Here is a 24,986-nt window from a genome sequence, read left to right on the forward strand (position 1 = left end):
CACAGCCCAGTCAGCAGGGCCAGCTCCCATGATTACATTACCATTGAGTGTGCCATCCAGTGCCCTCACAGATAGCAACCTCCCCACCACTCCTGGGGACGCAACGAACCAAGTGCCTGCCCTGGCGTCCATCGCCAGATAGCTGAGACCGAACCATCTCAGCCCCAAGCTGACTGGATCCCAGACAAGTCTGCCCGCATGAGGTACAGTTTGAGATGCAGACCACTCCATCTTTCAAGTTCCAAGACTTTGTAGCCTAGACCATGGGAGGACCATTCATTTGATTATCCCACCTCTGTTGTGACTAAAATGAGTCCGTCCTAGTTCGTGTTCTGTACATTTTGATTTTTTTGGGAGGAATGTAATGTTGCGCCCAGTGACGTGAACTGGAGCGCAGGCGTTACCACCGGGACCTGTCAGAAAGCAGGTGTTTCCCCCTTTTGGCCCGTTTCCCCCTTTTTATCATGGGCAGTTGTGAGAGTCCAGTGAGTGACGTGGAGAAACAATAAATAGAGATGGGCGAGCAGGCGGGGCAGGGAATATAGAGGAACACGCAAAGAAAGTCCTGCTCGGAGCCCTCTTCTAAATCCACTTGGCCTCCGAATCATTATTGAGCGCGGCGCGCACAGCATGCTTTGGAGTCTAGCAGCGACCACACACCAGACTATTCCTTTTCATGGGATGAGATTCCAGCATTAAAAAAGATGAGATGAGATGTACTGTTCCATTAGTTGACCTCAAGCAAGTTGATGTCTTACAACTGTCAATCCTCACTTTGTTCAGGACACCTTCTGCATCTTCTGGATCGCTCTTCATGGGAGAGCATGATCCTGCAGGCTTGGAAACTCCAAGAGCTATAAGCCCGACACATCCTAAAGCTGTGCGTCGATGAACTTCAGCCAAGGTGTCTAAGAAGTTGAAGCCCCATTCGATTGGAGCCTTCTTCGGGGCTCACGCAGAGTCTGCCTTTAGGGTGGACTATTGTGCCGCCCTGTAAACCTTTAATGCTGGCAGAAATCATCCATGTGGCAAAAGAGAAAGCTAATATGTGCTTCAATGATAATCCCTTGGAGGAACACTTTCCTAGGGGACAGACATTCACTTGATGAAAAAGTTGTTTGTCTCCGACTCACAGGCCTTTGCTATGCCTGTTAGGATAATTATTCAGAAACTGATAACTCCAGCTCTTAACATTAATGCTGGCTTGGACCTTCATTTTCACAATGCAAACTACCTGGACACTTCACCAAAAGGGGACATCTCCTGCACCTTTGCTCTCCTTCATAGAAAGACTTTTGATTCACTGCTGTTGTACTAAAAACGACTGAGGCCTTGAATTTGATCTTGCCCCCTGCAGAGAAGAAGTCCAACATTTTAACTTAGATCTTCCATTTAAGGAGGTTCTTTTGGAGCCAGTCACGGATGCCATGGAGATATTCTGTTATCGGGCCCAGCAGTATGCTGAGAGATTATCAGACATCATAGATCTGCTCCTGGTGATCCACACTTTCTTTCCTCTTTCATTTCACTAGAATGTCTGGTAGTCCAAGCTTTTTCCCATAAGCAAACCTGAATGCCATTCCAATGGCACCTCCATACAGAGAATTGAAAAAAAGTTGACTTTGAGCCGTACGATCTTTGCTTTGGGCACTTTAGGCCTCTGTATAGCTAATGCTACCTGCCTCCTGGGCCATGAAGAAGCCTTACTTGATCAACAACAGCTTGGATCCATCAAAACAGATCTTGAGGTGCAGTCTGCAATCCATAGGCATGGATGCCACGTTGTACTACTGCACTTTCATCCGTTTCACTGCAATCAGAAATTGTTAATCAGACAACCAACAAGATATCTTGAACATCAAATTCTACAAAGAAAAAGAAGAAATACCACATTAATTAGGTTGAGCTGCAAATTTTAAAGTAAAAAAAAACTAGTGGCTATTCACAATATATTTCAGTTGTTGCATTTCAGGCACTCAAGGGTAGTTGATGCAAATTATGGCTTCCATTAAGAAAACCTTCAGTTAAAATGAATATGTTCATCTGTTCACATTGTAGTCTGTACCCTCACAAGTATTTTGCTCCATTACACAGTAAACAATATTTTCTCAAATTTCCTCAATAGCAGATATGCATATTTCAACAGGTTTTTGGGGGCTCTGATCAAATCTATCTCACTACGCTCTACGGTCCTCTCCATAATCCTTACAATACAGACCTCTGCTACGACTTCAATCCAAGCATTGTGCTGGACAGTACCCAGTGTCCTAAGGAAAGTGGATCAATAAAGTCATGGTAAATGTGTAAATGTGAAGCAGTGACAGGAAATGGCACTAGCTTCAGCAAAAAAAAAGGGCGTGTGGAGAGCACTTAATAGAATTCCATGATATATCTGTCTATCAATTTCTTACCCTAACCTGGTTCTATGCTTACTGTACTTAGTTCAAACTATGCTGAGACTGTTTCAGTCTAGGCCACGCTGTCTTACGAGGGCTGTGGCCCCAGTACATTGTGTACCTCAGGTGCAGTCCCTGTACCAGCTCCTAGGACAGTGTGTGATTTGGCCATCGAGATGGATGTAATCTCTATTAACTGTTCTCGTATGGGATCTTCAATAGTCACAAACTTATTAGAATGTGCTTTGGTGGATCTCCATGAACAGTTTGATGAACATTGTATGGCATTTCTTTTCCTCTAAATTAACATGCCCTGGAAGTCATTTTAGATTGACCTAATAGCTCATTCCAAGACAGAGAATAATATGATAGTTTTGGTTGAAACACACTGCCCACTAAACAAGAAAATAAAGAGAGACACTGTTCAGGCTGTGATATCAGGCTCACACCAAAACAGTTTACTTGAGCCTCAACAAGGCAGCCTTAAATCCACACAGTAAACTGGACTCTCTCAAGAGACCTACTGAAATGAGATGTAAGAACAGTGCACAAAAGTCCATGTGGTTTAGTTGCTTAATACCAAGTGTGACCATTTTCTTTGCTGTTCTCAAGTGATCTTCTAAGCTTCTGAAATCTTTTCTGTGCAAGATGCAGCATCTAGACTCTTGATATGCCCACAACTGCATTCCCATCACCTAGAAACAGCCAGAGTGTAGTTGTAATGACTCCTCCTACATGCAAATGGAAAAGCTGACATCTTGAGACAAGGTCAATGGTTGATCTCCTGGTGCCCAAACCAGAGACGCAGCTTTGTCGTTGATAATATAATTGTCCTGATAGGTTGAAATGGAGATAAAAGCGGAATGAGTGATATAATCAACATGCAAATAGTTTGGGAGGTTTCTGAGGCAGTACTTTTAATAAATTCCCCATTGAGGACTGTGCTTCAGTGTATTTGTGTTGGTGGTAGAGTCAGACAGGCTACAGACCTTCTACTGTGATTCCCCTGCAAGATTCTCACAGTGTCTCTTCTTTTTGCAGAAATTGTGGCCTGCAGGAAAGTCTTTACGGGACCACAGATCTGTGACGCGTGCCAACGGGCTTTTTTTAACAGCCATTGGATCTGCTCCAGGTGTGGGTTCCAGATGTGCTTGGAGTGCCAACGGTCCAAGGAGAAGGCACTGGGGAAAGGTATGGATGCTGTACCTGGGGAGGCTATGACACTAAGATAGAGTAGCTTGCATTGAGGGATGGTGTTCAATACTTTGAATGTGGTTTAAGATATAAGGTAGAGCAGGGGAAAGTGGGAGTGATACTCTCTAGGGATTACTATACCCAGATAAAGTAGGGAGCGAGTGAAGATGTGAATACTTTTTGTGTGGATTAAAATACTGAGTGATAGTCACAGTACTGGTGAGTTAAGGTGTCTATGGCTTAACATTACAGGTCCCTGGGGGAATCACTTTATGTTAGTTAAGGGTCTAACTGTAGAGTTATATCCGAGCCATTGTATGTTCTGCAGGTGGCGGAAAGAAGGCATATCCAGTGGAAGCCACAAATGTTTAAATATCTATGGTTCAAAATATATCACCATGATGTGGAAAGTACAAAGGGCAAATTCAGTTGGGCACTAAATTTTTTGAAAGGCAGTGTTGCACTCTGGTGCACACTGAAGCTTCCCATAACAGCAAGAGTAGCACTTACAAAGATGATCATGCTATCCATGAGTTCTGTACTTATTTGCAACTGTTCCAGCCTGTATTCCCCAGTCCTGGTTTAGTTCCATGTATACTCTGGAGCGAGACATAGGGCCTGATTACGACCTTGGCAGATGGAATACTCCGTCACAAACATGACGGATATCCCGTCCTCTGTAATACAAGTTCCATTATATCCTATGGGACTTGTAAAATGGCGGGTGGGATATCTGTCACGTTTGTGACGGAGTATCCCGTCTGCCAAGGTCGTAATCAGGCCCTTAATTTGGGACAACAGTAGGTGATAAGTTTCATTGCACACTTTGTAGCGCACGGCCAGTGGCTGGCTGGATGGGTGGCTGAGCTTCACCAGGAGGAACTGGGTTATTTGGGGAATCTGCATCAGGAAGGTGCACTGATTGCCCTCTTCCTGGGGACACAGTTGGCCTCAGTTACATTGCTCAAGCTGTAAATTATAGCCTTTTGGTGTTGGCAGAAATTTGTTTTTTAAATCGGTTGGTTGGCCTCTGTACAAATGGGAGTGGGTTTTTCACAGCATGCAGGATGGCGGTGTGGACAGCTGCAGAATTGTTCTCAGTCGGGACTCCTTTGAAGGTGGGAAGTTGAGGAGCTTAGATACACTGATGAGCGAAGCTGAACAGCAGGAATCTCAGTTCGATGTGTGCTTGTTGGGTCTTTACCCCAAATCGAAAAGTGCAAAAGTGTATACTAGTTTTCTAGATCTTGCTCTAATGCTGGTTAAGCATGCAATCATAATGAATTGAAAATGCCCTGAAGGACCCCTCATTGGAGATTGAAGAGTGGGGCAGAGGATGGGGTGATTTCTGAAGAGGTAGCCCTGAGAGTGGAAGAGAGGAGGGGGCTATGTGAAAAACCTATGGCGGACAAGTGGGTGGATAATTCACCTTTTTTTGTGGGAGCAGCAGCCCCCTGAATGATGTACTGTTTGTAGAATGAGGGTAGGTGGGAGCCAGAATGGGGATTGAGTTACTGGATAGGAGGGCCACATATCTGTCTGTCGACCTCACCTACTGGAATTCTGCCAGCTGGTAGCCATGTATGCAGACTATCTCTTGTAATAACTTGATAGACGCCTAACTGTAGTTGATTTTTCAAGTTTTAATGTTTGTGATGCACAAATGTCTATTGGTAGAATGTCTTTGGTTGCAAGGTCGATTTCACCCTGAGTGTAAGGTTATGCAGCCATATAGTAATAGACTAACATGCGTCATCGAAGTATGGATGTCTGTATGACCATTGCATGTACACTCAAGACACACACTGTACTATGGATGGGCTAATCTTAATTTGCATCTATGATTTAATGTGTTGAAAAGCAAATAAAAATAGGTTTTGTACCCCTAGAGTTAAATACGAAGAGTCTTATAGAAATGTAGATTGGGGAGTTTATCTTGAAGAATTTTTAGAAAGAGTATTAACGAATTGTCGCTGAAAAAGTGTATCTTTGAAATTTGTAGGGAAATTGATTATGGGTGCCAATGGGTGCTTTGTAAATGTTGGTGATTTCTCTTTGTAAATGGTGTGTAACATAATGTAAACATATGCCCCTGGAGAGTAGTTGAGATGAAGTGATTGTAGAGGACGAGACCTGAGGAGCTTTATTTACTTAGATCTCTACACGTACAACTGCTAAAGATATATCCATATATTGTCAATATACAGTAGTGGGTGTAGCTTGCTTTGAGAAGCGCCTTGTGGACGGTGTGAGGGGGGCTCACAGCTTTGTGCCCCTGCAATAAAGGGCTAGTGATGTTGTTCAGTAGATCATTCTGAGTCATGTTTACTCCAAAGATTTGTGTGTGTTTTTCAATCATATAATGTGCTGTTTTCTCTTTGCTAGATCCTCAAGGAGAGGAGGAGCAGGAGAAGAAATGTGCCCGAGGCCATGACCACAGTCTGTCTTTTCTGGTTCCAGCGCAATTCATATCCACCCAGGGTGAGACTTCTCGCTTCCTATAAATTTTGTTCCTTTTGGTCACAATCTCTGTCATTTTTCAAAACGGGTTCTTACACAACCTGATGAGAAACAAATGACAGGGATTTTAAGGGCAATGTACCAATAGTCAGGCATATGCTCCTTCCTGCCTGGCCGCCGTTTTTACTCCTTAACCTGCAAGGCTGCCTCACTCTTAGATCCTTCCTTTGACAGTTTTTGGCTGAATCCCTTTCTCACTTTCAAGGGTGTGTTGGTACCTGGGGCCTGCCCATCTCACATAGTTTCTTCAACTGCTGGTGCTTTCTTGCTCTCTGGAATTAATTGTTTCCCCTGTGATGTGTGTCATTTGGGGGTGTGCAACCTTGCCCGTGCTTAAAGGACTGCATGTATGTGGGAGGCAATTTGCTGCAGCTCATCCTCAGAAAGCCAGGATCTGTTATTCAGATAATTTACCCTCAGTTCAGACCCACATGGTGAAATTATTGCTTGACAGGTGGTTTCTTTCGGTGCCCATTCAGACAGAAAAAAAGATGAGGTCCACTTCCCACATGACTGCAACTATTGTATTTATTAGCTAAATGCCACACATTTGGAATCAGGCCAAATATGGCAGCTAGCCCACAGGACATTGTGGAAATATTTTTGTAGCAACCCTAAAACTACAGTAAATCTGGTTCAGCCACAAGTTCTAAATAGTTTTCATGATGCTGGTTACAGTTCTTGCAAAAGGAAGGGTAGAGATCCACAGGCTGTGACAATCAGGGCTGATTTTGCATGCATAACCAAAAGACATGATACAGTGGGTGACAGCTAAAGAAGGGAATATGTGAGAGGCAAGAAAAGATGATAGACTAATTGAGGATCTTGCAGAATGGGCAGCATTAATACAGAAACTGTCCCACCCTCCTGATAGTAAACTCCTTAACATAGTAACACGTTCCCAATTACCCTATGGAAGGTGGAAATCAATAGGAAGAAAAGAGGAATAAAAAAGGAAAGGGGGGTGCTGCGAGTAATCAGACCAAGTAAGAGATTGATAGGAGACAACAAATATATGAATAATGTAAACGCCAAAAGAGACAGCACTATGACCTTTGTGAATGGATACCTGATTTATAATAATGTTATAACTAATATAATGTGCTGGTGGGAACCTCTGTCCAATGCCTACAAACTGCAGTAGTATGAACTGATGTAAGGTTTGCTGCAATTGTTCTGGAAGGTTGTAAAATGAAATAAAGTTCTTATGTTACGCAGAGTTAATTACATCTTAAGCAGAGTCAGCGACCTGCTAGGCAACCCCACACAACCCTCTTTCCTCCCAAGGCCGAGAATAGCCTTTCCAGTCAATGCAAGTCTTGTAAGCATCATGGTGGGAAGTTAGGATGTCTATTGATTCTTTTGCAGGACACCATTTTCTGCAGCTCTGGAACAACTGTTTCCAGACCCATATAAAAAAATGTCTTGAATAACACATTGAGGATTAGGAAATTTCCATAAAGGTAATTTACCTCCATAACCTCCATGGAACTATCCAGAATCTTCTGAGTCTGGAAGCTGTAGAATAGATCTTGCCGTAGACGAGTCAAAAGGCCAAGGATCTTGCTTTGGCTATTTCAACGGCATCAGAAAGGCAGACGTAACAAGATACCACTGTTTCCTCATACTAGTAAGGGTTAAACCTGATGAAAAAAGGACCCTTGGAGGAGTTGTCCACGATTCCTTTAGTCAGGAAAATGGATACAATTTGAGATCCTAATATTGTTTCCAATATGTTGGCAAAGTCTCCTGAACATGTGGCTTCCAGGGATTCTAATTGCTGCTGTGAATAATGGTTTATCTAGTGTACATCACCTTTAACAGGTGTGTCAGTGATCTCTAGGCTCTTTCAGAGGGACAAGTTGCTCTTCCACACCAATGATTCCTTCATTCCCAAGGTCATTTGCAGTTTCCCACGACAATCATGAGATCTTTCTTGTAGTTTTATTTCTTAAACTCCATTACACTTTAGTTGAATAAGAGCTCTATTATCTGGTTATTTGAAGAGCTTTGAGTGGTGCGTGTTGATCTGTTGCAACAAGGAATTTAGTCATACTTCAGGTTTTTTTCCTCACATATGGTAAGATAGCACCTGACACACAAACTTATAATGCGTTTGTGGCATGATCATGGCTCGACATCTCACAACAACTTGAGTTTTCAGAGAATATTTGTCTTTATCCTACTAGAGCTCGAACACCATGTGCAGTTTTCAGGTACCTCTGCCTGTCAAAGACATATGTAGGGAAGCCATTTGGGCAATTTCCCATTTGTTCTGTAATCTTTGCTCTCTGGTGCTAGTTTCAGTGTTGAAGCTACTTTTGTCTGATCTGTTTGCTTCAATTCTAACTTCGACCATTGTTAAAACCAGCTCCCAGCCCAAAACTCTTGGTAATCTGTTCCAACATATTGGTAATAAAAGAAGCTGAACAGAAGCTTCCTATCATATCATAGTGACTATGCTGCTTCTAATATGAGGCTCATTCACATTACCAGCGTAAACTCACTGTTCCTATCTCCACTTCCTTTGACCAGTGGCACGTATGACCAGTTTGAGCAGGGTCTGCTGCCAGGCTGAATTGCCTGTGATGTTGTGTAAATAAATTGCCCTTACTTCAGTATATTACAACTGTGGTGAGGAATCTCCAGTCTGCTTGTGTGCTTATTGTCTGGCACAGGGTTCTCAGGCATTGGGACAGTTAAGGTTCTTTGGACGAGAAGAGACAGAGTTACTATGGCAACATTCCCTCATTGCCGCTCCCTGTTCTTTTGGCCGCAATCAAGTTTACAAGTACATTGCTGTCGCTGCTGATCTCTTACTATAAAATTACATTTGGAAAGGGTATTCATGCCAAATGAGAGCATCTCTTAAGTGTTCCCTGGAAGTGAGGACAGCAGAGAAGTGTGGGGAGGGGGAGGTTTGGCCCTGTGGACGGGTCGTGTTGTGCCAAGAGCCCCAGTTCTGAAAATATCTTTAGAGCAGACGTCAATTAAATGTTCCCAAAATGTTAAGTACACGTTATCCTTTGACATTTCACAAAGAAGGCAAGTGCTCTCACCGCCTCATTTTCAAGCTTCCATTCTTTTGCTTTCCAGTCACACACTCAGCTGGGAATGAGGCAGGTTGTTTCAACACATTTAAATTTAAAGAAGCCTAAGTTCCTATTTCCTTTAAAAGTTCCTATTCTTCTAGGGTTATGTACTGTGTGAGGTGCTTGTGACAGTGCACGTAGGTCTGGGGACAGAGAGCGCTTGTTCTTTATTGACTGACAACACATCATTAACTTACATGGCATTTAGGACTCAAAGGGTGCAAGTGTGGTCAGAAGACCATACCAAAGAGAGAGTTTTGTCAGCCTTGACAAATGGAGAAACATCTACTTTATTTACACATTCATATTTGGAAAACAGTTGCTTGCGAGTCCCTAATTATTCCTAGGGCAATGAAACATGGGAGTGGAATTTGCACTATCTCTTCTTTGTAGATTGCTTGTTCCCAATCCTTAAAATTAATTACTAAGGAGCTATTCAACTAATTCGGCTCTCGATCTTTAAATTTCATTGTATGAGGAGCTTTTTTTGGCCTCTCCGGTTAAAACTATATTAAAAGCCAAGTTTTAACACCTCATACCAGCTACTTTTATATTAGTATCTTCTTTTCCAAGCTTTGTAAGAGCCTGAGCAATGCTACTATTCTCACAAGATTTGAACTTTTAAATGAATATTCTACTTTTGATAGTTTGAAAAAGAACAAGCAGTTTTTAATATTCAGCAAGTCTTCTGGCTCAGATGATTATGGTGAAAGAGTCTCATTTACCTAGCTTTAACTCAGAGGTTCATGAAGTCTTTGTGGAAGACCTTGTCTAAGTTGCATGTGATGTATATAATGTATATAATCAGTGCATTGGCCACGTTTTGTATTGATGCAGAAAAGGCTTTTGACAGAGTTGACTGTGCATGTCTACAGTTTCCTTTGGGTAAATTTGGTTTCCAAAATATTACTATGAACGTGTTTAGGATTTTGAACAGATAAGTGTAAGTGTCTAAGACTTTCCCATCAGAAAAAGTTACAAGGCGTGGGTGTGCAGTGCCATCCCTCCTACCATTCTGGCTACTGTAACTCAAATGGAGACCATTCATTGTAATAATGTAAGAAGACGGTGACATTTAGGGGCATACTATTAGTAGGGAAAAGTTCAAACTTTTCCTACCTTGTATCAATTGATTCAGAAAGTATCTTCTAAATATAATAAACAATGGGAACAAGATGAACTTAACTATCCTGGGGTAAAAATTGTGAGCTGTCTTCAGAAAGTTATGTTCATTAACCTGTATCTGATTTTGTATACAATAAAAGGGGACTGCAAGCAATGGAAATATAAATGGCTTAATTTAAAGTTGAAAGAACAATACAATTAAAGTATGTCTTCTTCCCCAAATATATATTATATCTCAGTTACTTCATTTACCACTTACTAGAAACAATGAGGAAATATATGAGATTTTAAAGATACACTGTCAGTGATGCCAAACACCTAGAAATCTTTGACTTGCTCTTTGGAAGAAAGAGAAAATGGGAGGTTTCAGCGTTACCATTTTTAGCTAATTTCAATATCCTTGTATAATTAGTGCTTCCTATTTTTCACTCTGGAACAAGTTTTAATTTAATTGATTGTAGCTAAGCTGTTTCCTCTCTGCTCCTTCCTAACACTGTGAGGTAAGAGGTCTCACCCCTTCCATCACCCAAACTCAGAAAACAATAAAGGCCTATTTGAGAAGATAGGGGTTATCGGATTGCCTTACATTTTGAGGGATCTCTTTGGAAAAATACTGCCTTGAAGAAAAATAGGGAATAAAATATAGGAAGGATTTATATTCATCTGAGATTGTGAAGGTTGTCAAAGAATGTCTAAAATATCTTCTTATGTTTTGAATTTCTGAGACAGAAAAATATGCTTAAAGAACAGTAACATAGGGTAGATTTACTTTAAGTCTTTATTCATTCAAATCGTGATAAAGTTGCCTCAAAGATGTAGAACTAGAGCTATTTAGGCTGATTAAGGGCAGCGTGCTATCAAGCTTTCCCATTCATAAATGTAAATGCCAATGAAGATGATTCAGAGGAGCAACCTGAGAATATAGGGCCTACATTCTCAAAATGAGACCTTACAAATGGTGGAAATCCTACAGATTTTCTTCAAGATAAATCTGAATCTCTGCTATATTAGGCCAAATCCTATGCAAGTCCTAATGGACACCACTTGAAATTCATCCTTTGAGTCAAACAAATGCAAATCTTTGCTGATAATAAAGAAAGCGGTACGTTGTGCATATGTTTTGGAACTGCTCAATGCTGTTATGTTTTTGGAATTATCTTGTTGTAGAAAAGTAGAGTTTGACTGAGGGACTACTGTTCAGATCTCTTGCATTAATACTAATTTAGAGGCTGCCAGATGTTAAAATATATAATTTAATCAACTTTTGGTTGCATAGATTAGCAAACTGAGTTCTAAAGAGCTTGAAGTGCAAAGTGAAGCAAAAGTGAAGAACTGAATAAAATATTTCATTATAGATTGTTTTTTCACAATGCTTAATATAGCAGATTTACCTTTCCAAGATTTGCAAGTAACAGGGGTTGCCATTACCCACTTTAAGGGAACAAAATATATTGACCTCTGACAAACGAAAAACGGAGTTAACAATGACAAGTTTCAAATCCTTGAGCTTTAGGTTACACAGAAGTGGTGCAAACACATTTTCTGAATGTTTTGTCCCCCTTTCTTTATAATAATCCTACCTATATATGAAAAAGGTTATGTACTTCAAAAATGAAACCTTTCCAAAGGTTTTAATGGTATATGTATGTGCATGCATATTTGTCCCTGACAGTGTATGTGTTCTTCGTGTTGTTGTTTTCTCCCCTATAGTTTGTTTACTATTTCTGTTTCCTAGAAAACATTACACCATTTTGATTGATTGGGGATTAAGTAGAGGTATTAGGTACACATTTATTTCTTTGGCAATAAATGTGTAATGTTGTTATATTTGTTTCTGTATCTGTTTTTGATTTTGATTATAAGAATAATTTAAAAACGCATTAAAAGAAGAAATGGTGACAAATGCAACTTCTGTTTTACGATTTGTTGGTTGGATGTAGATTTAGTAGCAGACAGAAGTGATGGTCACAGAATGTGGAAAATTCCACTTTGGTATTGTTTCAAAGTTTTCAAAGTGTTTACTTCTTACTCCTATAGTGACATTTGTACCAAGAAAAAATCCTTAAAAAATCAATTTGCATGCATTGTTTCCAGGAAATATTTTTAATAAACAGTAGCATTCTGCAAAGATTATCAATATATCTATTACAATGTATTAAAATTATTTTAATAAATAGAGCCCAGATTTGTGTGAAAATGTTGGAATTTGAATTTGAAAATCTTAAAAGCTATTTACTATTCAGCGTGACTTACTGGTAAAAGAACATCTTCAACTCCTAATAGAAAGTAAATATTTTGTTGAGCTAATAACTGTACTTTTTGTATGTTTTCTTCTGAATTTGCAGGACTAAAATCATGTAATGTGACAACTTCTATATACCCTATCCTTCTCTGCTCTTCCTCCCTTAGATTTGGCTTGGTTTCCTCAAGCCTTTGTTTTCCAATCTCCTATTCTCTCAGTCTTCTGTTTGATTTGCTCTTACACCATTCCACCTCGGCTCTCTCCTTAGTTTAGTAATGTTTTCATTTACCCTTATTTCACTTTCATTTGATTGGCTTCCTAAAATCATTGTCCTTCTCCCCCCTTTTGCTTGGGTTGGTATCCTTCACCACTTCTTTTTCTCTGAACCTCATCTCATGATCTTGATATGACTTTTCCACACATGTGTTACTTTCTCTTTCATTGTCTTATCTTATCTTGGATCTGTTCTCATTTGGTTCTGTTTTTCTCTCCTTTCCGGTCATGTTCTTGGATTCTTTTCCTACAACTGAGAACAAAACTGTAATTCAAATGCCCGAGCTGCTGTACCTCTGATACTATTGCTTTAATTTACTCTGGGTACAATTCCCATAATTTTTACTGCACCATTATAAAAGTAAGCCAGTAATGTGCAAGTCAGTCTAATATGTCCCACCAGAGTGATGCAGTCTGGCACAATTTGCTTGACCACATCATCTCTTTGAATGATAATAAGCAATCCCAGACACAATTCAGCCTCATTAAAGCTTTGTAATTGAGGCCTAATATGAGTATTTTTTGAGAATCATCAAAGGGTCAGTGAGTACAGCTGCTTATTCCCTTAAGAGATTCCCAGCAGAGACTGACATGGTGATGGAAATGCTTGTGTTGAGTATACCCTCATGCAGAGGGCATTGAACTGGATCTGTATGACTCACGGCTCTCTCTGAAATCTTTTCTCTTAATTTTGGTCAGGATTCAAAAAACGGGTTTCTTCTATGCTCCCATTTTTATCTTGTGCTGGTTTTATGGCCCTTTGTGCATCTGTTCTCTCATGAGTTTATTTCCATTAGACAGTGGGCCTGATTACAACTTTGGAGGAAGGTGTTAATCCGTCCCAAATGTGACGGATATACCACCAGCCGTATTACGAGTCCATTATATCCTATGGAACTCGAAATACTGCTGGTGGTATATCCGTCACATTTGGGACGGATTAACAACTCCTCCAAAGTTGTAATCAGGCCCAGTGTTCTTCTATGCGCCTACATTTTGGTGTTGTTGTAGGTTTCCTATAACCATTGATCGTCTTTACTCCTACTCCATCGTCTTTGGTTGGTTTAACAAAACCATTGTTCGTTTATGCCACACAGTCTCTTAATTTTGGAATTGTTTGTTATCACCCTTGTAATTGATATTGAGTTGTTTTCATATAACCCTTGTTACTCTCTGTCCCCTCACCTGGGCTTGTATTGGGGTGCCTGCATGCCTGTTTTTAATATGGCCATTGTTGCTCTCTGCTTCCCCATATCTCAGCCCTTGGCTGCTTTTCTATAAATCTTATTCCTCCCTGTCTTGCTGAATTGGTCTCAAAGTAGTTTTCAGTATTATTGTCTCTTTACTTTTCCTCGGTTTGTCTTGGGCTGCTTTCCTATAAGCCCTGTCCCTCGGCCTCCCCTTTCTTGTTCATGGATTATATACTGCCTAACCATCTAGTTGCCCCCTGTTGTGCACTTGGGTGGGTTTCATATAGCCTGTTTTCCCCTGAACCCATACCTTTAGTATTGAGTTGGTTTTCTGTAACCTTTGTTTCTGATGTCCTTTCTCATGGTTCTAGATCAGTTTTGTATAATTCGTGGTCCTGTCTGCTCCGCACTCATTGTATTGTTTGGTTCCTATGAACTTTGTCTTTCTCCCCCCTATAGATCTTGGGTTGGTTTGATATAAACCTGTGAGCTAGTTTCCTATAACCTCTGCTCCTACTCCATTGATCTTAATTTAGTTTCCTCTAACATCTGTGTCAAATTTTCATTGCCTTCTGTCCCTTTGTTTGCTTACTCTTTTGATTGTATATGGGTTTCTAATTTACTTGTGATCTTTACACTGCCATTGCTTTATTTCCCACATTTTTAATGTCTCTTTAACTCTTTGTTCTTAGTATTGTCTCATCTGTGGAAGGTGATGCACGATATGCGGGTGAAGTACAATATCAACGCAAACTGCCACTGCCGGCAGACGTTCCTGACTGATGCAGTGCTGCTAGGAATTTCCTTATCCAAGGTATTAACATCTACAGCTCAGTGCTTAATTTAAGCCAGTGGTTTCCGGTGCGGGGCACCAGCACTTATTTTTGAGGGCCGCCACTAATTTTTCTCCCTTAAGCATTTACTGTGAGCGAAAAGCACATATGAAAGACGGAGGAAGAGAAAAATGAAAAAACGCCACACAGGGAGCAAGCAGAAAGCTGCAAGAGTAAGCTGAAAGGGCAGGAGTGGCTGTAAATGAATTAAAGCGTTACGAAAGGATTTCAGTATTACTCTGTCTCAGTATTCCATGCTCGCACATTAAATTGCAGCAGCCGCCGTTTCAGAGGAGAGCCGTGGGCACCGTCACCTTTTTATTTAACAAATTAAGCACGGCTACAGCTGGGTTGAAAAAGGGCAGAATTGATAATATCAAAACTTTAAAGATGTTGCATTAGAGATGATCTACAATGCCAGTGCAAATGTTACTTTTAGACCCATACAGATTTAGTTACCACTTATGTTCGGAATTATTGATTGCATGAGCAAAAAAAAGCGCCAATTTTAACTCGTTAAATATGTTTTCAGGTTCTAATGCAAGGGAAGATTTTGCTCTAAGTAGTCCTGAAGGGCCAAAGAGGAGGTCTGTCACGATCTTAAAGGGTGCCTTTCTCCTTGTGCTCCTAAACAAATATTCTAGAAAAATTTAGTATGTTGCTGTTTTGGTTACATCTGGGAAGAAATCAGAAGGTGCAGCAACATGATTGATTCTGCTCCATCATAAAAAGCATTGCTGATACAGCGGCCTGTTGGCTACTCTTTCTTATATATGATGTTGTCCCAGCAGGCCTGCTGAGCCCTTCTTTTTCTCTATACCGTTGGGGCATTTCCTCTTTTCCACAGGGCAGAGGATGTTGAGGTCAATGCCTGCCTTTCCACAGAGCAGAGGATGTTGAGGTCAATGCCTGCCTTTCCACAGAGCAGAGGATCCCTAAATCGTTGACCAAATATTATCTTATTTTATAGGGTTTTGGGGCAGGCTGGTGCTTACAGACACAGTATATGGTACAGTGGTTGACCTTGAAGGCACGAGAAAGGTTTTGAGATGTATGTCAACATTGCCAAGGCAAAAGGATTGACTTGAGCCTAGCAAATGCAGGGTCAGCTCTACCATCAAATAAAGAAATGAAGAAACACAGTGTACATAAAGGGAAATGTTGGATTTTAAAAAAACTAGCTCACTATTTTATCTGGCTAAGTGTATATTTCCACTCCTTTAGGCATATGACAGACACATTTAAATATGAAGTAAAATTGAACATAGTGAGGTAACTAGGTTCAGACTTTCCAATCTCAAAAGAGAAGTAAAAGAAATCTAGGCCTATATTTATACTTTTTTAACACCGCATTTACGCCGTTTTTTGATGCAAAAACAGCGCAAACTTACAAAATACAATTGCATTTTGCAAGTTTGCGCCGCTTTTGCATCACACAATGACGCAAATGTGACGCTAAAAAAGAATAAGTATGGGCCCTAGTCCATAACATAGAATAGAACGGTATCCATAATTCTCAAAGCCCAACAAACATAGCAAATGCAGATGTCTAGTATTAACAAGGCTCCAGGTTTTATGGTACTTATTTTTTGACATGTCCGTCTGTATTTATCCATATTTAGTTTTTGCTAAGTTTTTATGTATTTATCTGTATTTATTTTGTTCTTAGCGAAAACATGAAGCTGCAGTGGGTATTGTTCAACATTTATTTAACGAATAAACATATACTCGTGTTTGAATTCCTAATGGGGTCTAGAACTTTTCAGTACAATGCAATCATCGGAAAACATCTATATTGTAGGAAAACTAAACAATCTGCACATTTACAGTTATTTACACTTCATTAGGAAATGTTTTGTTTTTCTTTTTTAACTCCCCTACCTGACAATCTGCACAGGTACTGCCCTGCCACCCATGAGTGACAATAACTGTCAAAAGTAAGACCTTTTTTCTGTATTTTTCTGTACTTAAAAATAAATACAGTCAGGTAAATGAATGGTTTTCTATCTGTATTTATCTGTAAAAATAAGTAAAACGGAAAACAGGAAGCCTTAATTATTAGCTAAAGTGTTATTTTTCCAAATCAAGTCCCAAATTAAAACAAAAAAAACTAATGTGATCTAAACCTACCTTCGAAAACTATTAGTTTACTTTAGCCTAAAGGTGAAATCCTATCCACTGAACAGACTAGCAGGAAAGCATGTTCTATGCCAGTTGTCCTTGAACTTACTCCTCTCTTCACGACTAGATCCTGTACTTTGACGTTTCTTGCTCACAGCAGATGTTTATCTCAAATGGTTGCTGGGGCAACCCTTTCTCTCCTTTGACTTTCTTAAAACGGTTAGCCATGGAATCAGGCTTCCCAGCTCCAGCAAAGATTTGGAATGGGGGTTCATCCACCTAGCACTCTTTACAGCAGCTAAAAATTCCATCAATGAAGGACCTCCAATGAGCTCACATTGTGTGTGACTAAAGGAACACTATCCACTGGATAATACTGTAATCAGGGGCAGAAAATACCTAATTCACATATAAGTTTTAGGAAAATCAAGTGGGATTTAAGAAAACCATGCATGAAGGATGCTAAATAAATTATCATGTTCATAGGTGGTGCTGCGATATGATGTGGGCTCTTAAATGAGCATCCTTTGTGTTTAGATTAAGAAGCTGCACAGAGAAGAAGTCAATCTCTGGCAGATTGGAGTCTCTTTGGCTGGTGCTTTCATAATTCAGTACAGTAGTAATGTCTTAGCTCAAAGTACAGCATAAAATTAGGAGTTTGGGGGAGAATGGAGGACTTTCCATAATGTCCAGAAAGCCTGTCTGGGGTACCTTCGCCTCTTGGATCAAAGTATGGGTGGACAGTGCAACACTGAATCCTTTCCGTTTACCCCATGTATTCATCTTAGGGTAAAATTAAGGATCATGTTACTTCCTCTTAACTGTCTACCACTAGCCTTTAGAACAAAGGTAGCTTGGAAATGGGACTAATCAATGGAGCGAGACCCTTGTTCTCCTCACAAGCCAAATATTGTGCTGAGCTCAACACTAGAAATCATAGGATCATGAGAATGTGTGAATTAAATTGGGAGCAGGATGCCTTTATGAAGCCGATATCTTACAGAGCCCAAGGCAGGCCCCTGAAGTCAAGCTACACTGGAATACTTGTCACTCTTTTGCTGTACATTTTGTCGAGCACAAAACAACTACACAGGGATTCTGCAGGGTAAATCCGAAGACAAAAAATTAACCACAAGCTTGAAAAGAGATTATGTTAGGCTTTCTCACATGCTATCATTATTACAATTCACTTTCTCCATCAGCACACTATTACCACCACTCCCTTGGGACCAAAGCTCGTGGTTTACTCTCCAGGAATAGATGGTGAAATATGAGCATGTATCCTGTTTTCAGTTACTACAGTGTACCGGAAATTAGGTCATCGTCAAGATCAAAGCTGGGTACTGGATAGTATTTAAAGATGAATTCCGGAATGGGTTTATTGTTGGAAATTGTGACTCGTATACTACTATTGTTTTTGCAGGAGAAAGAGCTTAAAGGAACACAGACTCCTCCACTCCAACCTGGTGACTATGAGGAGAAGCCTGAATTAAAGGTCATCAAAGAAGGTAGGCCGAGAGCGCTGATATAGGCACACCCAGCAGGACATCTGTTACAGGTCACACTCTTGGCTCTGCATACCTAACAGGCGTAAAAGGGATTTTAAACCAAACAGTTTCTTGGCAATAGTACTATTACAAACATATGAATGTATCTAACTCATAGGAGTCAGACACATGAACATCACCTACCCCCTTTGACTTGGGTCCAGACTTATATTCCTCAATTGCTAATTTCTGGTTATATTGACAAACACCAGACCAAACATATCCCCTGGGGTGACAGGAATCACATCAATCCAGGATATTCGATCTGGGGGTGACAGGGCACCTGATATATGAGGATACTGGACATGAGAATATCAGACAACTCCTGATCAAAAGACTCTCCATTGAACCAGGCTCTATACAATGGAATGACATGAAACTTGAACTACCTTATTAGATAGGAATGATGCCTGATCACATGTGTGGCCATGTATTTAATATCTGTAAGCTGATCTATTTTCAATGTTAATGTGTCATGCAAACTGTGACAGAAAAGAAGATGAAGCCTGCAGCAATCAAAGGTGATCTATGGACACTGTTTTGTGTTCTCTTCCCAGAATGCACTGAACCAGCTGAGCAATCACTGAGCGACGAAGGACCAAAGGCAGCAGCACAGAACTCTACCCTGTGTGACCTCCTAACATCCACCGCAGTCAAACTCTGTCTAGGTCAAACCGGGGTTCGCATGGCATTTGCTCCAGTCTCTTCTGCATTGCCCACTGTGAGTAAATGAGCACATTTAAGTAAACATCATAACCTTTCCTGCATTGCCTACATACATCTTCACCAGCTACCAGTAGATATCAGGATTGTAAATTGACCAAGGGATTAGCAAGACAATCCACATTTATTGTACCTAGAAGATTAGCAATGCCTGTGTACAACAGTGTTAAATATTGCAGCCATCTTGGTAACTTGGCATAAGAACATGGCAGAAGTACCTGCATTTATGAAGCAGACCAACAACTTCTTTTGACGTTGTCATTTGATTTTGAAAATGACTCATGGGGTGATGGGCTCTGGGATGATGATTGGCTGTGGGCTGCTGGCCTCTTAATGGTAATTTTGTTATTTATGATGATGTTTGAAGATGCTAGGTAGAGGTGTGGTGCTGAGGGGCTCACAGGTAACACATGACTTTTGGGTGGTTATGATATGAGTTGGGGGATGGTAAGCACCTGGCATAGTGAAGATAGAATTGAGGACAACGAAGGGCCTCTTTGTGATAATCATCGGCTCTGAGATGAAAATGGGCTGATTGATTATGAGGCGTTTGCTAGATCTTCAGATGTTGTAACATCACTGTTTAGGATGACCCTATGGAAAATTACATGATCTGAGATGATAGTGGACACCTTGATGATGATGTGGTCCAGTATGATTCTGGCCTCTGGAACAATAATTGGCCCAGAATGGGGATGATGCTGTTCAGTGATGATATTAGGCTACATTATAATGATGGGCACAGAGGTCACAATACAGTTATGATGGTGATAGGTCTGCAATGATGCTGATAACTCTGGGGAGTAAAGGTGGTCTTTGGGAAGTTGATGGGAGAGTCATTATTGATGGTGGTTCATTAATGGTGACAGGCGCAGGGCTGGTGGTAATTGGGTGTGAGATTATGATGACAGTGGGGTCCAGGATAATAAGACTGAGTTGTTGGAAGAAGATATCCCTAGTGATGATGGTAAGTTCTGAGATGATGACAATAAACAAAAGACGATTTATTAATTGACTGTGGCAGTGACAGTCCTTCCTTCTCTCTTTCCCTACATAGGATGACAGAATAAGCAGCATCCTTGATAACATCATTGCCCAAGTAGTGGAGCGTAAGATCCAGGAGAGGCAGCAGGTGGACACGCAGGAAGTGCGAAGCTCCAGCCCCCCAGAATCATCCCTCCAGTACCCAGTGCCACATCAAGGAGGCATCCTCTGGCTGCAGGACCCTGGTGACACCAACTACAGGCGCTTCCAAGAGCACTGGAGGCAGTGCCAGGTATCTCACTGGAACCTACATTAATTATTATATTTTACATAACTACCCATTATCATAGGGGGAAACTAAGCATGAAGGGCCCGCTAATAAATGTAAAATAACACTTTTCCTACCTTTTGATTCAGCTAATGGTCTCCAGGTCAGAACCATGTCATGTTTACATACTTCCCAGGCACATGGATGGATAAGTAAACTGTGACATGGCAAAATCAGATGTTTATGGACAGCTTGGTATTTTGTGGATGTCAGAACAGGATGACCAAAGATGGTTGCCTAAAACCTCATCTTCGCAAAATGCAGTTGAGAATAGAGCTGGGGCAGCTAATTTCCAACTTGCTTAACATTCTAGGAAAAGTTTGTAAAATTGACAGTGTATCATATGGTCCTACAAAATATGTTTCTGGTGGGGAGATAATTAAAAGTGAGGCTATATTTTTGAGCTGTTTTGTTGGAATAAATATACTTGGACTTTGGTGATTGATAAAGATCTCTACCATTACTCTTGCATTTTATCTGTGCCCTCAAAACTGTACAGTTCTCTGGTATCTAGCCTTATACCTACCTTTCCTGAGTGCCAACCATCTCCTGTACATCCAGCAATCTGTTTTTTTATAATGCTGAAGCATACAGAAAAGTGGTGGATGGAATGCACCATGCCACCTATATTTGGACCCAGCCCTATGCAAATAAGTCTTGACCCTGCTACAATTGAAAACGTCCAGCCCATACTGCCGGGCATGGTGATCTCTGAACCGTAACATAAGCAACCCAGGAACAATTTTGACCTGGCTAAGGCTCATCAGTTGGATATAGCTTGTTTTGTGTGCCACAGTGTGCATGGGACCCTTGTCTGGGTATGTTATTACGGTACAGCACGGAGACAGCTACATTACTTACTGTAGGTGGCACACTCACTGTAGATGGCACACTCCTGAACACAGATAAGGATGACTTCTGCCTCTTGATGTTGCTGGATGTCACAGATGCCTTCAACCCTATCAATCATCCCATACCCACGCACACCCTGAATGAAGTCTTAGACAACCATAATATTGGTAACCCTATAAGTCATGTGGCATGCTTCATCATCGCATCCTCACCTGGCTAGAGTCTAGATGCTAGACACCAGATTGGCTCTACCCAACGAATGGAGGGATCGCTTAGAAAACACTGGTGTCAACCCTACAGTCTGTGGTGGCAGGCTAAGTAGCGAGAATCAAAAAAAGGCTTAAAATTTCCTTGGGGTGAGACACCACACAGAGTTTATTAGCTATGATCTTTCCTGGCAAGGTTACAAACACTAATGATGCCTCTGGTGAATTTATTTCCATAACCGCTGCACTTAGATTTTAATTATGACTATGAGTTTTGACATGTATTCAGATGTTCCAACATGCAAGTACCCCTATTCCTTAAACCCCCATAGAGATGCACACAATATAAACTCAAATTGTGTCAACTTGAAATGATCGTAAAAAATGAGCTGTTGTTCCTTATGTGTGACAGTGGCCCACAAGCTTGGCACCTCAGGTGGATAAATATTGCAATCAGTGTGATCATGCAACTCATGCTTAAGTGTCTTAAACATCACATTGCATAGATACTCAACACCAGAGGCTCTCTGTACCCCTTAGGTATCCATAGGTTGGTCAGGGTTAAGTGTCATACTCTATGAAGGGAATACACAGTTGAATTAATGATAGAGCAGGCAAATAGAGAGCTATGGAGCAAAAAAGTTTACTGAAGACTTTAGGTCCTACTCCATAGACCCCAGCTAGCCATTACATCCACTCCCAGTTCCCATGGATCCCGGATATAGGATTTCGGAGTATGCGCTCATTATTTAAAGGAAGGAAAGCTCCTCTCTGTACGTCGGGGATGTCATAACGCATGACATCAGTGCGTTTGCATGATGTGAGTGCTGCATCGTGAACATCGTTCCAAAAAGATGTCAAGAAACCACTAGGCACTTCTATGGATAGAAGCAAGAGCCCTCACACATCGATTGGATGTCATGCTTCATCATAGGACTTGCTCCTTGTCAGACTGGCCCCTCAAGGGGGCTCTTTGCCAGAGATCGTCACTAGTCGTCCATGCCGTGGTTTGGAGCGAGTAGGGATAGATTTAAACCTACATCCAAAAAAGGAAAGCTGGAGAGAGAAAAAAGGAATCTTGCTGTGGTCAGCATTGGTGTGCTTTCAAATTGGTCGAGGCATTCCATACTGGGGGCAAAAGTGCTGCTCATCGATGTCCATGCACTTGTAAGAAGATGGTCACCGCAAAAATGTGTTTTGTGAGGTGCATGCACTACACACCGCACCTGCAGCATTGAGGATACCACCTGTTAAGAACATCTACAGGAGCTTGCTAGATTATTTTAAATGTGAGACTATGCATATCATACAGCAACAAATGGACAAGTCTTTGCTGTTACCCAGGGAAGCACTTATTTTTAATACCAGCAGCAGAAACAAAAATGATAGAATCCCATTTGTGGTTGACTATCATTCATCAGCTCCTAAGTACAAAAACACAGGGTGTCATTATGACCCTGTCACGGTCGGACCGCTGCCAAAGTGGCGGTCCAACCATGACATTATGGCCGTGGCAGAGCTAACACGGTCCAACTGCCAACACCACCAGGCTGCCATCAGCCTGCAGCCTGGCAGTCCCGGTGGGGGTAATCTGCCAGAGCAGCGCTGCAAGCAGCCTGTCCATGGCAGTAAACACAGCCATGGAAAGGCTGGTGGAATGGGAGACTCAGGGTGTCCCTGGGGGCACCTGCACTGCCCATGCACTTGGCATGGGCAGTGCAGGGGCCCCCATGCACAATCCACTGCCCGAATTATGTGCAGTGGAATGCACCCGCAGCACCGCCACATTGCCGCCGGCTCCATTTGGAGCCAGCTGCAATGTTAAAGCCTTGTTCCCCCTGGACCGGCAGGCGGAAACACTGTTTCCGCCCGCCGGCCTAGCGGGGAAGCCAAAATAGGGCCGGCGAGATTCAGGCCGCACAGGCTGCCTGATGGCAGTATGGCATTGGCAATGTCCTAATAAAGGCCATAATGTAAAAAACATTTCCCTTACTATCCATCTGTGAAAAATTACAAATGGTTTTTCCAAAACCACCAGTCATTGGTTATCGTAGAGCTTCTAATTTACAAGTTTTTGTTGTGCGAGCTGAACTCAAGGAAGCTGTTATAAATGTTAGGGTTCATTGCTGTGTTTGTAAATGGTGCATCACATGTAAATACCTTTCACAAACATCATCAGTAAGTCTGTTAAAAGAAGACTCTATGACATAAGACAGCTTCTTACATGTCGATCTACATGCATTATTTATGTGATTCAGTGCCAATGTAGCTGTAAAAACAGTTTGTATGCGAAACAGTAAATGACCTTCATACACCATTCTGCAATCACAAAGAAATTTACCCAGCCTGTAGCCAACCATTTCAGCCTTGTCAACCATTTCCTATCAGATTTGAAGACTTTCTCTGTGGAACACGTCTTAAAGGAAGAACCACTGAACTCCAAAGAAAACTTCAGGATCCACTGTTGAAAATCATTGCATCCAGATGGACTGAACATTACTGGAAATCCAACCTGATTACTGCATATCTCAAGAGATCTCAGGACTGCATGGATATTGCAGTCCAAATGGAATCTTCACTCATAATGATTTATTAAAATACAGCAGTGTCAGCTGTGCAGCCACTGAGCAAACAGTCCTGTAATATATATGAGGAAGGTGGAAGCCCCAGGTTATTTGGGATCTGGGTGATATATATATATATATATATATATATATATATATATATATAGGCAAAAATCATCCCCTTCCCTTTTAGTAATTGGTTGGGCCCAGGGGGACGGGATCCCTAGAGCAGTAATTGGCCTGAGGAGAGGGGCTGTGTTCCCCCATCCTGGGTTGCCTGCATATGGTGGGTGGGCCACAAGACCTGGCCACAGGCAATCCCACACCAAGCACGGCCAAACAACGTGCAAGGTGCGGGGTGGTGGGTGCCTGCAGTGGGGTTGTCTGCTGGGTCTGGCCACAGGTCAGGCTCTGCAGCCAACCCCTGCTCTGCACATCCAAAGCCCATGTGTGGTGCAGAGCAAGGTGCCTATAGGATGTTGGCCGCAGGACGTAACTGCAGGCGAACCCCCACACGGAATTGGGTGCCATGGGAGTTTGGCCACAGAGCCTGGCCAGGTGCTGGCCCTGCGGCCAAGCCAGGCCCTGCAGCCAACCTTATAAAGTTATAGTTATACTCATCGCAAAATACTATTATATGTGCCGTAGGGTAACTATAAATAACTTGCACCCTTGCAATGCACTGCTACTTACCCCACATACTACATCAGTAATGACATCTTCTATGACATCATTCATAATATAACTGCAACATTTGCAGTAAAATTATTGATGAGAAACCTGTGCACGGTGGGGG

The 24,986-nt window shown here is 41.5% G+C and overlaps 1 protein-coding gene across 3 annotated transcripts in view; it reads left to right on the forward strand.

The window, feature by feature from the left end:
* HR (HR lysine demethylase and nuclear receptor corepressor) overlaps positions 1–24,986 on the forward strand; it is a 316,649-nt gene that overhangs the window by 183,736 nt on the left and 107,927 nt on the right. For all 3 annotated transcript variants that reach the window (XM_069213971.1, XM_069213973.1, XM_069213972.1), the window contains exons 7-12: positions 3,438–3,587; positions 5,976–6,071; positions 14,725–14,846; positions 18,410–18,494; positions 19,091–19,254; positions 20,314–20,532. In XM_069213971.1, coding sequence (XP_069070072.1) covers positions 3,438–3,587; positions 5,976–6,071; positions 14,725–14,846; positions 18,410–18,494; positions 19,091–19,254; positions 20,314–20,532 — 836 coding nt within the window. The remainder of the gene's footprint in view (positions 1–3,437; positions 3,588–5,975; positions 6,072–14,724; positions 14,847–18,409; positions 18,495–19,090; positions 19,255–20,313; positions 20,533–24,986) is intronic.

Source organism: Pleurodeles waltl, chromosome 11 (genome assembly GCF_031143425.1).
Source record: "Pleurodeles waltl isolate 20211129_DDA chromosome 11, aPleWal1.hap1.20221129, whole genome shotgun sequence".
NCBI classification, from domain to species: domain Eukaryota; kingdom Metazoa; phylum Chordata; class Amphibia; order Caudata; family Salamandridae; genus Pleurodeles; species Pleurodeles waltl.